This window comes from Hyperoodon ampullatus (assembly GCF_949752795.1).
Source record: "Hyperoodon ampullatus genome assembly, chromosome: 3".
NCBI classification, from domain to species: Eukaryota; Metazoa; Chordata; class Mammalia; order Artiodactyla; family Ziphiidae; genus Hyperoodon; species Hyperoodon ampullatus.
The window spans coordinates 91,810,148-91,822,810 of record NC_136916.1 but is presented as its reverse complement, the minus strand read 5'-3'; the positions used below and the strand labels follow the sequence as shown (position 1 = coordinate 91,822,810).

Genomic DNA, 12,663 nt, shown 5'->3' with positions numbered 1-12,663 from the left:
CTCCAGACCCAATTCCACTGTTTAAATATGAATTTCAAAAAATCGACCAAAAGGCTTTAGAGCAGTGGCTCTCAGCCCTGGCTGCACATTGCAATAACCTGGAGAGCTTTTAAAATGTGCTGATGCCTGGGTCTAACCCCCAGGGATTCTGGCTATTTGGTCTGTGGACCTCAGTGTGGACTGAGGATTGGGAATTTCAGAAGTTCCCCTAATGATTCTCTGTGTAACCAGGATTGGGCACCACTGCTGTAAAGAATTAAATGTACCCAAAAGCCTATAGTCTCTGATCCTTCATAGAGAGCTTGTGAACTGGTTCAAGTCTCCTATGTTTATAACTATCTAAACTTTTTTTATATCATGGAGTCCTAGAACTAGATGAGATTTTGGAGATTGTCTAATGTAGTGCATTTCCTTATAGATGAGGAAAGGAAAGGTGAAATCACTTTCTAAGTAACAGCATTTCATTTTTCATTGTAAGTGAACCTGTTCCTTCAAGCCAGAGCTTCTAAGACTATCATCTACAGGTTTCATATGTCAGAATCACTAGGGGATTTTGTTAAAGTGCAGATTCCTGTTCTTCTCCCACACCTACTGGATTGGAATCTGGGGGTGGTGGGGCCCAGGAACCTGCATTTTCCACAAGTCTCCCAAATGCTGCTAATGAACATTACAGTTTATATTCTGAATAGATGATTTATGTTAATGAAGGAGAACCAAGTTATTTATCAGGTTCAGTTTATGGAAATAATGGATAAAGAACAAGCTACAACTGAATGCTAATGTTAATTTTCAGCAAATCTATAAAGCAGACCCCAGTAGTTCTTTTCTCAAGTAAAACTTCATACCTTTATGATGATTATGTGGAAATATTTAACCTTCCTTCTAGAAAAGATGTATGAAATTCATGTGTATTTGTGAAATTCAAGCACATTAACTTCAGTAAGGTTTAGCCCTCAGCTAAAAAAAGTGGTCTGGTTAACTGCAGAAATATAGACATGGCCTTAATAATTTGGTGGATGACGGTTCTTGACAGTTCCATCTGCTGTCCTGCAGACATGTGCTCAGTCTCCAAGTAAATGAACAGACCCAGCCTCAGGGACCCAGGCCCCTAAAGAGCCACCCAGAGTACTTCGCAGAACACTGCCTATTTGTCCCACTCCTTCTACCTTAAGGCTGATTAAGCTTATAATTGTCTGATAGTGGGAATAAATACAAGCCACCTTCCTAACTCCCTCTGCCACCAATGACTGCCAGGCCCTGGTGCGGGGACAGAGCTCCTTATGGAAACCAGGGGTTGTTGACTATCACAAGGTTAGGATTGTCCTAAGATGCTAAAGTTTTCACCGTAATGAGATGCTTTGTGAACATTTAAATCAATTTGATATTGCTAGATGGAGTTTAATAAATGAAAGGAATAAAAAGGATAAACTGCAAAATATCATGTAAACAAAAAAGAACAAAAAAGAACATTACATAAACAAAAGAGTTAAATGAGCCATTAGAATTGACCAGGTTTGGTTAGTGCCCTATGGCCAAGGGTAACCCTGATACAGGTTTTTGGAAAAAAAATCCACCCTGCCTCCCACATGGTTCAGTAAACCCAACACTGAATCAGACCCCACCTTCTTCAGAGTGCTAGCCAATATTCTTGCCACCTTTATTTCACCTTAAATTGGTGTTTTGATGGTTTCCTTTATGTATTTTGAGTGTTGGCCCACATTTGGGAATGGTGCCCACTTATGAGCTCCTAACATGGCCTTTACAAGTTTCAGGTGCTCTGAGAACCTCTTTGCAGAATAAAACTGAAGTTACTAGACTTTACAAGTCGACAGCTGAGGGCCAGGGAGAGAGCAACTGAGATACACCCCCTGCTTTCTTTTAGTAATAAATAGAAACATCAATGAGTTCTTTCAAAATGTTAGTGAGGTTTACTCCAGTATTTCGGATTCCCCCATGCCTACTGCCCAAGGGATCACGTGCCCTCTGTATAGGGAGACCATGTCAGTTATTTTATCACCACATTGCACAGGAGCATGTAAAATCTTGGAGTGGGTGTGGATCAGTATGAGCACTAACTTACACTGCTCCGTGCAGCCATAGTACAGTGTGTGGGTTAGGGAGTTAGGACGGGAGCTTGTGGGGCTATAGAAATCACAGAAGAAACACACATTTGGATGCTCTCCTTTTTTGCAGTATGAAATGCTTCACGTTACACCACCAATGAGCCCACCAGATGTCCTCAAGACAAGTCCTGTGGCTGATGCTGCCGGCTGGGTGGACGTGAATAAAGACACGCTGCAGCACAAGCGGTACCCAAATGTGTTTGGGATTGGGGACTGCACCAACCTGCCAACGTCAAAGACCGCTGCTGCTGTAGGTAAGACCACGAGCTGTGTTTCTTCCCCACTCAACATGATGTCATCCTAAGGCACCGTCATAACAAAAGCAAAAGTTGGGCACAAGTGGCATTTCATTATGTGCTAATTATATTAATGAAGATACATTTCATCATCTTCATTAATAATGAAGAAACTTTTGTGGCCTAAAAATGACTTTGGCCTCCCCAGCACAGAAGCAAGTTGTCAGTGAACCTAGTGTTGTGTAAAGAAGAAAGTATCTGTTGAGTGCTTTGCACCTCATCTGCCTTTTCTCTGTCAGAGGGGTGGTTTTCAGGGGAGGGGGCATTAGAGAGAGAGAGGTACCGCTTTTCCAGCTCTCTAGAATTCTGTTACTTCTCATACTGCCGTGCTCGCATCCCTGGCCTTCTTTGCCCCCAGTGCCAGGCAGGTTGGCTATTTTTCTTCTGCCTGAAACACCGTAAAACTAGGGAAGCATTTGTTTCCCCAGAAAACACATGTAAGTCAATGAAAGCTTGCAGAGCAGAAAATTGCACTGTTAAGACAGATACAGTGGAGAGTGCCCTGATTGGTACATGATTAAGGCCTCAGCCTGGGAAACTAAATTCTTCATGTCGATGTTCTGCTCTAGCAGTGATGGAGGGAATTGCCTTTTAGGTTCTGTTTTCTGTAGACAGGGACTGTCTTCTTTAGATGCTATGAAACACGGACCTCCCTGCTGACGGGTATGGGAGCATTTTGTGTGAATTACACACCTGCCAAACATGTGTTACTTCTGCTTGACTACGTCAACCTAAGAAAGACTTTCTAGGAAATCCACTGAATGTCTTTTTCATTATTATTATTACTATTTTAAAATTTATTTTTGGCTGCGTTGGGTCTTCGTTGCCGCGCGTGGGCTTTCTCTAGTTGCGGCGAGCGGGGGCTACTCTTTGTTGCGGTGCGTCGTGGTGTGCGGGCTTCTCATTGCTGTGGCTTCTCTTGTTGCAGAGCGTGGGCTCTAGGTGCACGGGCTTCAGTAGTTGTGGGACGTGGGCTCAGTAGTTGTGGCTCACAGGCTCTAGAGCACAGGCTCAGTAGTTGTGGTGCATGGGCTTAGTTTCTCCGCGGCATGTGGGCCCTTCCTGGACCAGGGCTTGAACCCGTGTTCCTTGCATTGGCAGGCGGATTCTTAACCACTGCCCCACCAGGGAAACCCGTCTTTTTCATTATTAACAGTAATTTCCCCCCAATTTTTCATTTCAAAAATCTCAAATCTATGAAAAATTTGAAAGTACAGTAAATACCCATATACCCTTCAGGTATTAACCAGTTATTAAGATTTTGTGACTAACATAATAATTAACCAATAAATTAATATTTTGCTTGATCACTATGTACATTTTTTGGTTGAGTCATTAGAAAGTAAGTTTTGACATCCTGATACTTCACCCTCAAACACTTCAACCTCTATCTCCTAAGAAAAAGCACTTTCTCCTCTATACCCACAAGACCATTATCATGTCCAAGAAACTGAACATTGTATTATAAAATCATCAATACCATCTAGTTTGAATTTCTTCATTTTCCCTAAAAATGTCCTTTATAGCTTTCCCTGTCCCCCGGCCCCAATTTCCCTTAAATTCATGAGCCAGTCAAGGGCCACACTCTGTATTGGTTGTCATGTCTCTTTGGTTTTCTTTAATCTACAAGCCTCTGACATTTGTTTTTGTTTTTTTTTTTTACTTTCATGACATTGGCATTTTTGAAGAGTCCAGGCCGGTTATCTTGTAGAATATCCCACAATTTAGAACCATTTAGTACTTTTTGATGATCAGATTCAGATCATACGTTTCGGCAAGACTTCCACAGTGAGGTTGTGTAGCTCCCACTGTGTCACCTCAGGAGCCCCTCATGTTAGTTTGTCTTGTCCCTGATGAAGCTAGATTTCATCACTGGGTTAAGAGTTGTGCTCTAGTTACAATCTAGAGGGATGGGGTCTTCTTAACTTGTTCACATTAAAGTTATTTGCAAATTAGTTTTCAGGGAAAATCTAGATGCTTATGTTTTTCTGACTTCTCCATTTCTCATGTAGCTGCCCAGTCAGGAATACTTGACAGAACAATTTCTCTGATTATGAAGAATCAAACACCAGTGAAGAAGGTTTGTACGCCTTGTAAGAATCACTGTCTCAATTTACCACCTTCCATTCTGCATGAGAACAGTGTTTTCCCACAATTTTGCCACTTTCTTAATTAGTTTCTCTAATATGGGCACTTCAGTTTTTGCCTTTAGTGTATTTGTGTTATATAATTTCTATTTTTTCACTGTACAAAAAATTAGAATATACAAAAAAAGAAAAAAATTACAGCTGCTCAGAGTAAATAATAAATTCTAAAGTATCTACATAGCACCATAAAAGAAGCCACTTTCCAACTCTGTCTTATGGCCAATTTTAGTATGATGGCTACACGTCGTGTCCGCTGGTGACTGGCTACAACCGTGTTATTCTCGCGGAATTTGACTACAACGCTCAGCCCCTGGAAACCTTCCCCTTTGACCAGAGCAAAGAGAGGCTTTCCATGTACCTCATGAAGGCTGACATGATGCCCTTCCTGTATTGGAATGTGATGCTAAGGTCAGTGCATTACCTGGGGGAGAGGCACAGCTGTTAGCAGATCGCACCACCGACTTGTGCAGGGCGGTTGTTTCCAAAAGGCCTTCCAGCTTCAGGAGATATGACCCCGAGCAGGACTGGCGAAAGGGAACCACCTTCCTGTGCCAGGTCTCATAGATTAGTGATGGCCGCCTGAGAAGGGTTCTGAAGCCTCAGCCAGATGTGGTGGGAAAGAGGCTGCCCTGGGTGAGGGAAGGGAGCCCTAGCACAGCTACCACCCACAGGGGATGCAGCCTGTTGTCTTCATTATTGGCAGTGACCGAGTCTTCTGTCTTCCAGTTTCTGGTTCTCTCTTGTTGCTGGATAAATAATAGTAATCATCATAGTAAATCACTTTGACATGTCAAGTACTTTATCGTCTGCTACCTTGCCTTTGTTTTTCTTATGTTATAGGACAAAGAAAACATAGCGATTAAGAGCATAAGCTTTGGAGTCTGACCTTCGTTTGAATCACGTGTCTGCCATTTACTAGCTGTGTGTCCTAGGGCCAGTTGCTTAAACTCTCTGTGTTTAAGTTTCTCATCTGCAAAATGAAAGTAACATTGTCTTCCTCACAGGATGGGGAAGAATGAGACAATACATAAAGAGACAACTACGTAGTAGGCATTCAAGTAGTAAACAGAGTACCAAACTTAATAATTCCTCTTTTTTTGTTGCAAAAAAAAGGATCTCATTTGACTTTCCTAAATCCTTTAAGAAAAGTAAGTCAGAATATCGATACCAGTGTTTTTCAGCCAGGGGTGGTTTTGCTCCCCAGGGGACGTTTGACAACATCTGGAGATACATTCTGTTGTCACAACTGGAGGGGATGCTACTGGCATCTAGTGAGCAGAGACCAAGGATGCTGCTAAACCAGACAGCCTCCACCACAAAGAAGTATCTGGTCCAAAATGTCAATAGGGCTGAGGTTGAGAAACCCTGACCTATACTTAATTCATGAGCAAGTGAAAGTAGAAAGGATTGCAGTCTGCACGTAGTAGGGGCTTTGTTTGGCTGAATTGAGTCAGCATGTTCAGGCTCACATAGCAAGTCAGTGTCAAAGCCAGGACTTGTCCCCTCCTAGTCCTGGGATCTTTCTACTTCACTGTCAGTCTTGCTGTATGGCCTGGTAAGTGTTCTGTGTGAGCAGCCGCCAGGTTGGCCAAAGTCACCCCCATCTTTTCCGATGCAAAGAACTTTTCTGTGTCATTTCTTACAGGGGTTACTGGGGAGGACCAGCCTTTCTGCGGAAGTTGTTCCATCTGGGTAGGAGCTGAGGATGGCTCAGCTTCTGGATGGCTTGGAGGGATGGCCATCCATCCTTGGATGGCTCCTGGACCAAAATCACAGCCACTGATTGACCGCGAGCAGCATGAAGAACTCAAAATCTAACCCCGTAAAGAATTTACTGCTGGATGATGGTGATCAGACGCCTCCCTTTTCAGTCCCTCTGGACAGCCACCATGCAGGCTGCCCAGGATGAGCTTGATTCTTTGGAAATACGCAAATAAAAGAACAGACTTCTATTTTTTAAATAAAAGCTTGCCCTTGATTGACATTCTGTGAGAAAATTCTATCTTGACTAGTGGAATGAAAAGTTATGGCCCTGGGGAGGAAAAGATGGTGGTGGTGGGATAGCTTACCTGTTATCTACTTCGAGTATTCAACTGATAGCGGGCATAATTTCACCAGAGCCTGTTTGGATTTACAGAAAACAAGAGTCATTCCAGGGAGAATAGTATTTCAAACAGTGTCTGTGAAAGCCCCGAAGACGTGCGGCCTAGAACCGGTGCTGCGGGGGCAGTGGACCGAGAGCCCGGCTGCTGCCCCTCTGCTCTGCCACCACGTTCACGCGGAGGCCACGTTCTCCTAGCCAGTGACTGATGCGGGGAGTGGGGTGGGTACTCATGCTGGCCTATTCCTACAGGATGTGGAACTCTTCTTCCTGGCAACTTTGGCTCCAGGATTTCCCATTAGCCTGGCTGAAACTTTCTCGGGACTGCATCAAGCCTGAGGCGGTTCTCTCCCATTCCTCCTTCCTTCCCCTGCTCCTTTCCCAGGTGTCCCTGCCGAATCATGGTCTGAAAGCCCTCCCTTGCCTTCTCCTGTTCCTCCTTCTTTAGCCTTGACAGACATTTCCCCCAATAAATCTCTTGCAAATCTAATTCTCTCATGGCCCCTGCTTTGCAGAGAACACACACACAGCGAGGATGGCGTTGATTCAGTCCCAATATTGGCCAATAAAATTTTGAATGAGATCACATTGGAAATATTGCAGGAAGTAGTTCCAGTTTATTTGGAAGCTTGCAGTTTCAGTTCAGTCTGGTATTTGAAAGCTTTGCGTGTTTCACATTTATGTATACACTCCACCAAAGGGCATTGCTTAGCAGTCTATGCAATGCCTTAGATTTTTATAACAGTTCAGAGTTCAAACCTTAACTGTTAACCTAGTTTAGGTAACAGTGTTACCTAGGGTTGCTAAGTCTCTCTGGTTTCCTGACGTTCCCTGATGACTTTAGAAACTCTGCTTAGGCATTCATTCATTAATTCAGCAAGGATTTACTGAGCTCCTGCAAGCTGCCAAGCACTGTCTTGGCCCTGGAGATGCAGTGGTGAACCGACAGATAAGGGCCCTGCCACAGTTTTGTGGTTCCTAAAGGATAGTTTCCTCTCCTTTCCCTGGGATGCTGGGGAGCTTGCCGAAAGAGGCCTTGCTCTGATGTGGAAAGTAGACTTGCCTCAGGGGCAAATGTTCTGAGGAGGAACGGGGTACCATCCTAGCAGCAGACCCCTAATCTGGCACCAGCAGTGGGAGATGTTTTCTGCATGACCACACATCTTCCTGTTTAATAACATCTGTTATTCTGGCATAGCTATCAGTGGCGCCCCCTTTCACTCTCCGAAATGTCCTATTTGGACCCTAGATTATATTGACCACTGTAGTGATTGCACTGAGCCCTCCCACTCCCACCTCAGTTCTAGAATGGGAGAGCAGTGCTATAATAGGTGGCACTGTTTTTCCCTCTGTGCCGCTCTGAAACAGGCAGAGGTGGGGTGTTTCTGCCCTGTTCTCGGAGTCCCTGGGCCTTTACAGAGTTCCTGCCTGAGACTGCTGCAGCCTGCCTCCTGGTGGGCTGCTGAGTCAGCGACAGCTGGGGGCTCTTCACCCCAAATGATCTTTCCCTGCAAGGTCCAGGAAGTCCTGGGAATAACCAGCCAGGACTCTCTCGCTAAACGTGGACAAAAATGTATTTTCAGAGAGTGAGGCTGTGTCTCTGGGAATGGCTGAGGCTCCGGGGTGAGTCACTGTGAAATCCCTTCCCGGGGTGAGCTGGAGCTTCTTGGGTCTGTTTATGATCATGCATTCCGAATAAACCCCCCAGCATCAGGAAATTGCCTCAGTTCACACTACGCTGGGCAGAATTTACTGCCGGGGCTGGAGGCAGCAGTAACCATGATTGGTCAGTACACTGGTCTCCAGCTCTTACTCCTCTGAGTTGGGAAAGATCAGAAATGTGCTGAATTCCAGAAAAGTCTGGCCTTTGAAACCATATCTCCTTAACCACGAATGTGGGATGGCCGAGGGCAAGGCCCTTCTCTGGGACTGCCTCCGGTTAGCTGAGTCAGCAGCAGGAAGGGGGGAGGGCTAAGACCAGGATAGGTGGTGGTTTCTCCAAAGGTGGTGCCTGGGGCGGGGTGAGGTTGCTGGTCCCACCCTGTGGAGGGCTCCAGCTCAGAGGCTGATGCCTCCAGAGTGCAGAAGTGACACAATCAGTCCTAGCCCCCCCACCCCCACCCCCACCCTTGGTGTCAGCCTGGGGTGAGCTGTGGATATAGTGAAAACAGAGCTGGGTGGCAGCTTAGGGACCACTGAGATACAGGGAGGGAAGTGAGACTTATGTCAGTAGGGAGAGCACAGGGTTTCAGATTTAGTTGCTTCTTATTTATTTATTTTGTATTAAAAACATTTTTGGTGTTTTTCCCCCCTTATTTCTAAATTTTGTAGAAAATGTAGAGAACAGAGATCAACAAATGGAATAGAAATCACTCCAAATCCATCACCCAGTTGTAACAGCTAATAGCATCTTGGTGTCTTTTTCTCTAGTGTCCTAATATTGCTGTTACATATAAAGTTCCTGAAAACAAATAGGATCATACTGTAAGTACTGTTTTGTGACCTGTGTGTGTTTTTTTTTTTTTTTTTTTTTTTTTGCGGTACACGGGCCTCTCACTGTTGTGGCCTCTCCTGTTGTGGAGCACAGGCTCCGGCTGCGCAGGCTCAGCGGCCATGGCTCACGGGCCCAGCTGCTCCGCGGCATGTGGGATCTTCCCGGACCGGGGCACGAACCCACGTCCTCTGCATCGGCAGGCGGACCCCCAACCACTGCACCACCAGGGAAGCCCTTGTGACTTGTGTTTTACACTTAATATGCGTTGAAGACCCAGGGGTTGGTTGCAGAGAGGAGGAGATCGGTGAGTAATTACTCAAGGTGCACAGATCATTTGTCCTGGCTGAGAAAACTACTAATTAATTAATGTAACAAATATATGTCATGTGCCTTGGAGAGTATTGGTATATAGTCAGCACTAGATGCTTTTCTCACATAATCCTCCAATAACAGATAATTATCAAAGACATGGAAGGTCTTTTTGTGGAAGGTGGCTTTGTAATGCAACAGTTAAGAGTAGCTCCTCTGATTGTTTGTATGCACTGGATAAGTCCAGTCTGATTCTAAAGCAAAGTCCCTGCTTTATGCTCTAAGATCACAGACGGAACTTTCATTTGGGATAGGCTCATTGTGATCATGTCGGTGGTGGTGGTGGGGGAAGGAACAAGAGCAATGCTTTGGATAAGATGAGGCTTTCTGAAAGGATGAATGAAAACCAGGTCTCTCTGCGTAGGTTAACTGCCAAGTAGCTAAGAAGATTGCTTGTCTAATGCTAGAGAAAGTCAAGGCTAATACTTTGCAAAAGATAGGTACAAAGGTCACAAGACACAGTTGCGAAAGATGGATGGTGAAATATGGAACAGTTTTCTCCCCCAGTGTTGATTTTTTTTTTTATTAGTTTCTGCTTTATAACAAAGTGAATCAGTCATACATACACATCTGTTCCCACATCCCTTCCCTATTGCGTCTCCCTCCCTCCCACCCTCCCCATCCCACCCCTCCAGGCGGTCACAAAGCACCGAGCTGATCTCCCTGTGCTATGCGGCTGCTTCCCACTAGCTATCTGCCTTACGTTTGGTAGTGTATATATGTCCATGCCTCTCTCTTGCTTTGTCACAGCTTACCCTTCCCGCTCCCCATATCCTCAAGTCCATTCTCACGTAGGTCTGTGTCTTTGTTCCTGTCTTACCCCTAGGTTCTTCATGACATTTTTTTTTCTTAAATTCCATATGTATGTGTTAGCATACGGTATTTGTCTTTCTCTTTCTGACTTACTTCACTCTGTATGACAGACTCTAGGACTTTCCACCTCATTACAAATAGCTCAGTTTCGTTCCTTTTTATGGCTGAGTAATATTCCATTGTATATATGTGCCACATCTTCTTTATCCATTCATCCGATGATGAACACTTAGGTTGTTTCCAGCTCCGGGCTATTGTGAATAGAGCTGCAATGAACATTTTGGTACATGTCTCTTTTTGAATTATGGTTTTCTCAGGGTATATGCCTAGTAGTGGTATTGCTGGGTCATATGGTAGTTCTATTTTTAATTTTTTAAGGAACCTCCATACTGTTCTCCATAGTGGCTGTACCAATTCACATTCCCACCAGCAGTGCAAGAGTGTTCCCTTTTCTCCACACCCTCTCCAGCATTTATTGTTTCTAGATTTCTTGATGATGGCCATTCTGACTGGTGTGAGATGATATCTCATTGTAGTTTTGATTTGCATTTCTCTAATGATTAATGATGTTGAGCATTCTTTCATGTGTTTGTTGGCAGTCAGTATATCTTCTTTGGAGAAATGCCTATTTAAGTCTTCTGCCCATTTTTGGATTGGGTTGTTTGTTTTTTTGCTATTGAGCTGCATGAGCTGCTTATAAATTTTGGAGATTAATCCTTTGTCAGTTGCTTCATTTGCAAATATTTTCTCCCATTCTGAGGGTTGTCTTTTGGTCTTGTTTATGGTTTCCTTTGCTGTGCAAAAGCTTTGAAGTTTCATTAGGTCCCATTTGTTTATCTTTGTTTTTAGTTCCATTTCTCTAGGAGGTGGGTCCAAAAGGATCTTGCTGTGATTTATGTCATAGAGTGTTCTACCTATGTTTTCCTCTAAGAGTTTGATAGTTTCTGGCCTTACATTTAGGTCTTTAATCCATTTTGAGCTTATTTTTGTGTATGGTGTTAGGGAATGATCTAATCTCATACTTTTACATGTCCCTGTCCAGTTTTCCCAGCACCACTTATTGAAGAGGCTGTCCTTTCTCCACTGTACATTCCTGCCTCCTTTATCAAAGATAAGTTGGCCATATGTGCGTGGGTTTATCTCTGGGCTTTCTATCCTGATCCACTGATCTATCTTTCTGTTTTTATGCCAGTACCACACTGTCTTAATTACTGTAGCTTTGTAGTATAGTCTGAAGTCAGGGAGCCTGATTCCTCCAGCTCCGTTTTTCGTTCTCAAGATTGCTTTGGCTATTCGGGGTCTTTTGTTTTTCCAAACAAATTTTGAAATTTTTTGTTCTACTTCTGTGAAAAATGCCAGTGGTAGTTTGATAGGGATTGCATTGAATCTGTAGATTGCTTTGGGTAGTAGAGTCATTTTCACAATATTGATTCTTCCAATCCAGGAGCATGGTATATCTCTCCATCTATTTATATCATCTTTAATTTCTTTCATCAGTGTCTTATAATTTTCTGCATACAGGTCTTTTGTCTCCTTAGGTAGGTTTATTCCTAGATATTTTATTCTTTTTGTTGCAATGGTAAATGGGAGTGTTTTCTTGATTTCATTTTCAGATTTTTCATCATTAGTGTACAGGAATGCCAGAGATTTCTGTGCATTAATTTTGTATCCTGCTACTTTACCAAATTCTTTGATTAGCTCTAGTAGTTTTTCGGTAGCATCTTTAGGATTCTCTATGTATAGTATCATGTCATCTGCAAACAGTGACAGCTTTACTTCTTCTTTTCCAATTTGGATTCCTTTTATTTCCTTTTCTTCTCTGATTGCTGTGGCTAAAACTTCCAAAACTAGGTTGAATAAGAGTGGTGAGAGTGGGCAGCCTTGTCTTGTTCCTGATCTTAGTGGAAATGGTTTCAGTTTTTCACCATTGAGGACAATGTTGGCTGTGGGTTTGTCATATATGGCCTTTATTATGTTGAGGAAAGTTCCCTCTATGCCTACTTTCTGCAGGGTTTTTATCATAAATGGGTGTTGAATTTTGTCGAAAGCTTTCTCTGCATCTATTGAGATGACCATATGGTTTTTCTCCTTCAACTTGTTAATATGGTGTATCACATTGATTGATTTGCGTATATTGAAGAATCCTTGCATTCCTGGAATAAACCCCACTTGATCATGGTGTATGATCCTTTTAATGTGCTGTTGGATTCTGTTTGCTAGTATTTTGTTGAGGATTTTTGCATCTATGTTCATCAGTGATATTGGCCTGTAGTTTTCTTTCTTTGTGACATCCTTGCCTGGTTTTGGTATCAAGGTGATG

General features: G+C 43.5%; 1 protein-coding gene across 1 annotated transcript in view; it reads left to right on the top strand.

The window, feature by feature from the left end:
- SQOR (sulfide quinone oxidoreductase) overlaps window positions 1–6,550 on the top strand; it is a 46,265-nt gene extending 39,715 nt beyond the window's left edge. The window contains exons 7-10 of the mRNA XM_079699043.1: window positions 2,194–2,377; window positions 4,432–4,499; window positions 4,796–4,974; window positions 6,212–6,550. Coding sequence (XP_079555169.1) covers window positions 2,194–2,377; window positions 4,432–4,499; window positions 4,796–4,974; window positions 6,212–6,269 — 489 coding nt within the window. The 3' untranslated portion in view covers window positions 6,270–6,550. The remainder of the gene's footprint in view (window positions 1–2,193; window positions 2,378–4,431; window positions 4,500–4,795; window positions 4,975–6,211) is intronic.
- Window positions 6,551–12,663: the final 6,113 nt, after the last annotated feature.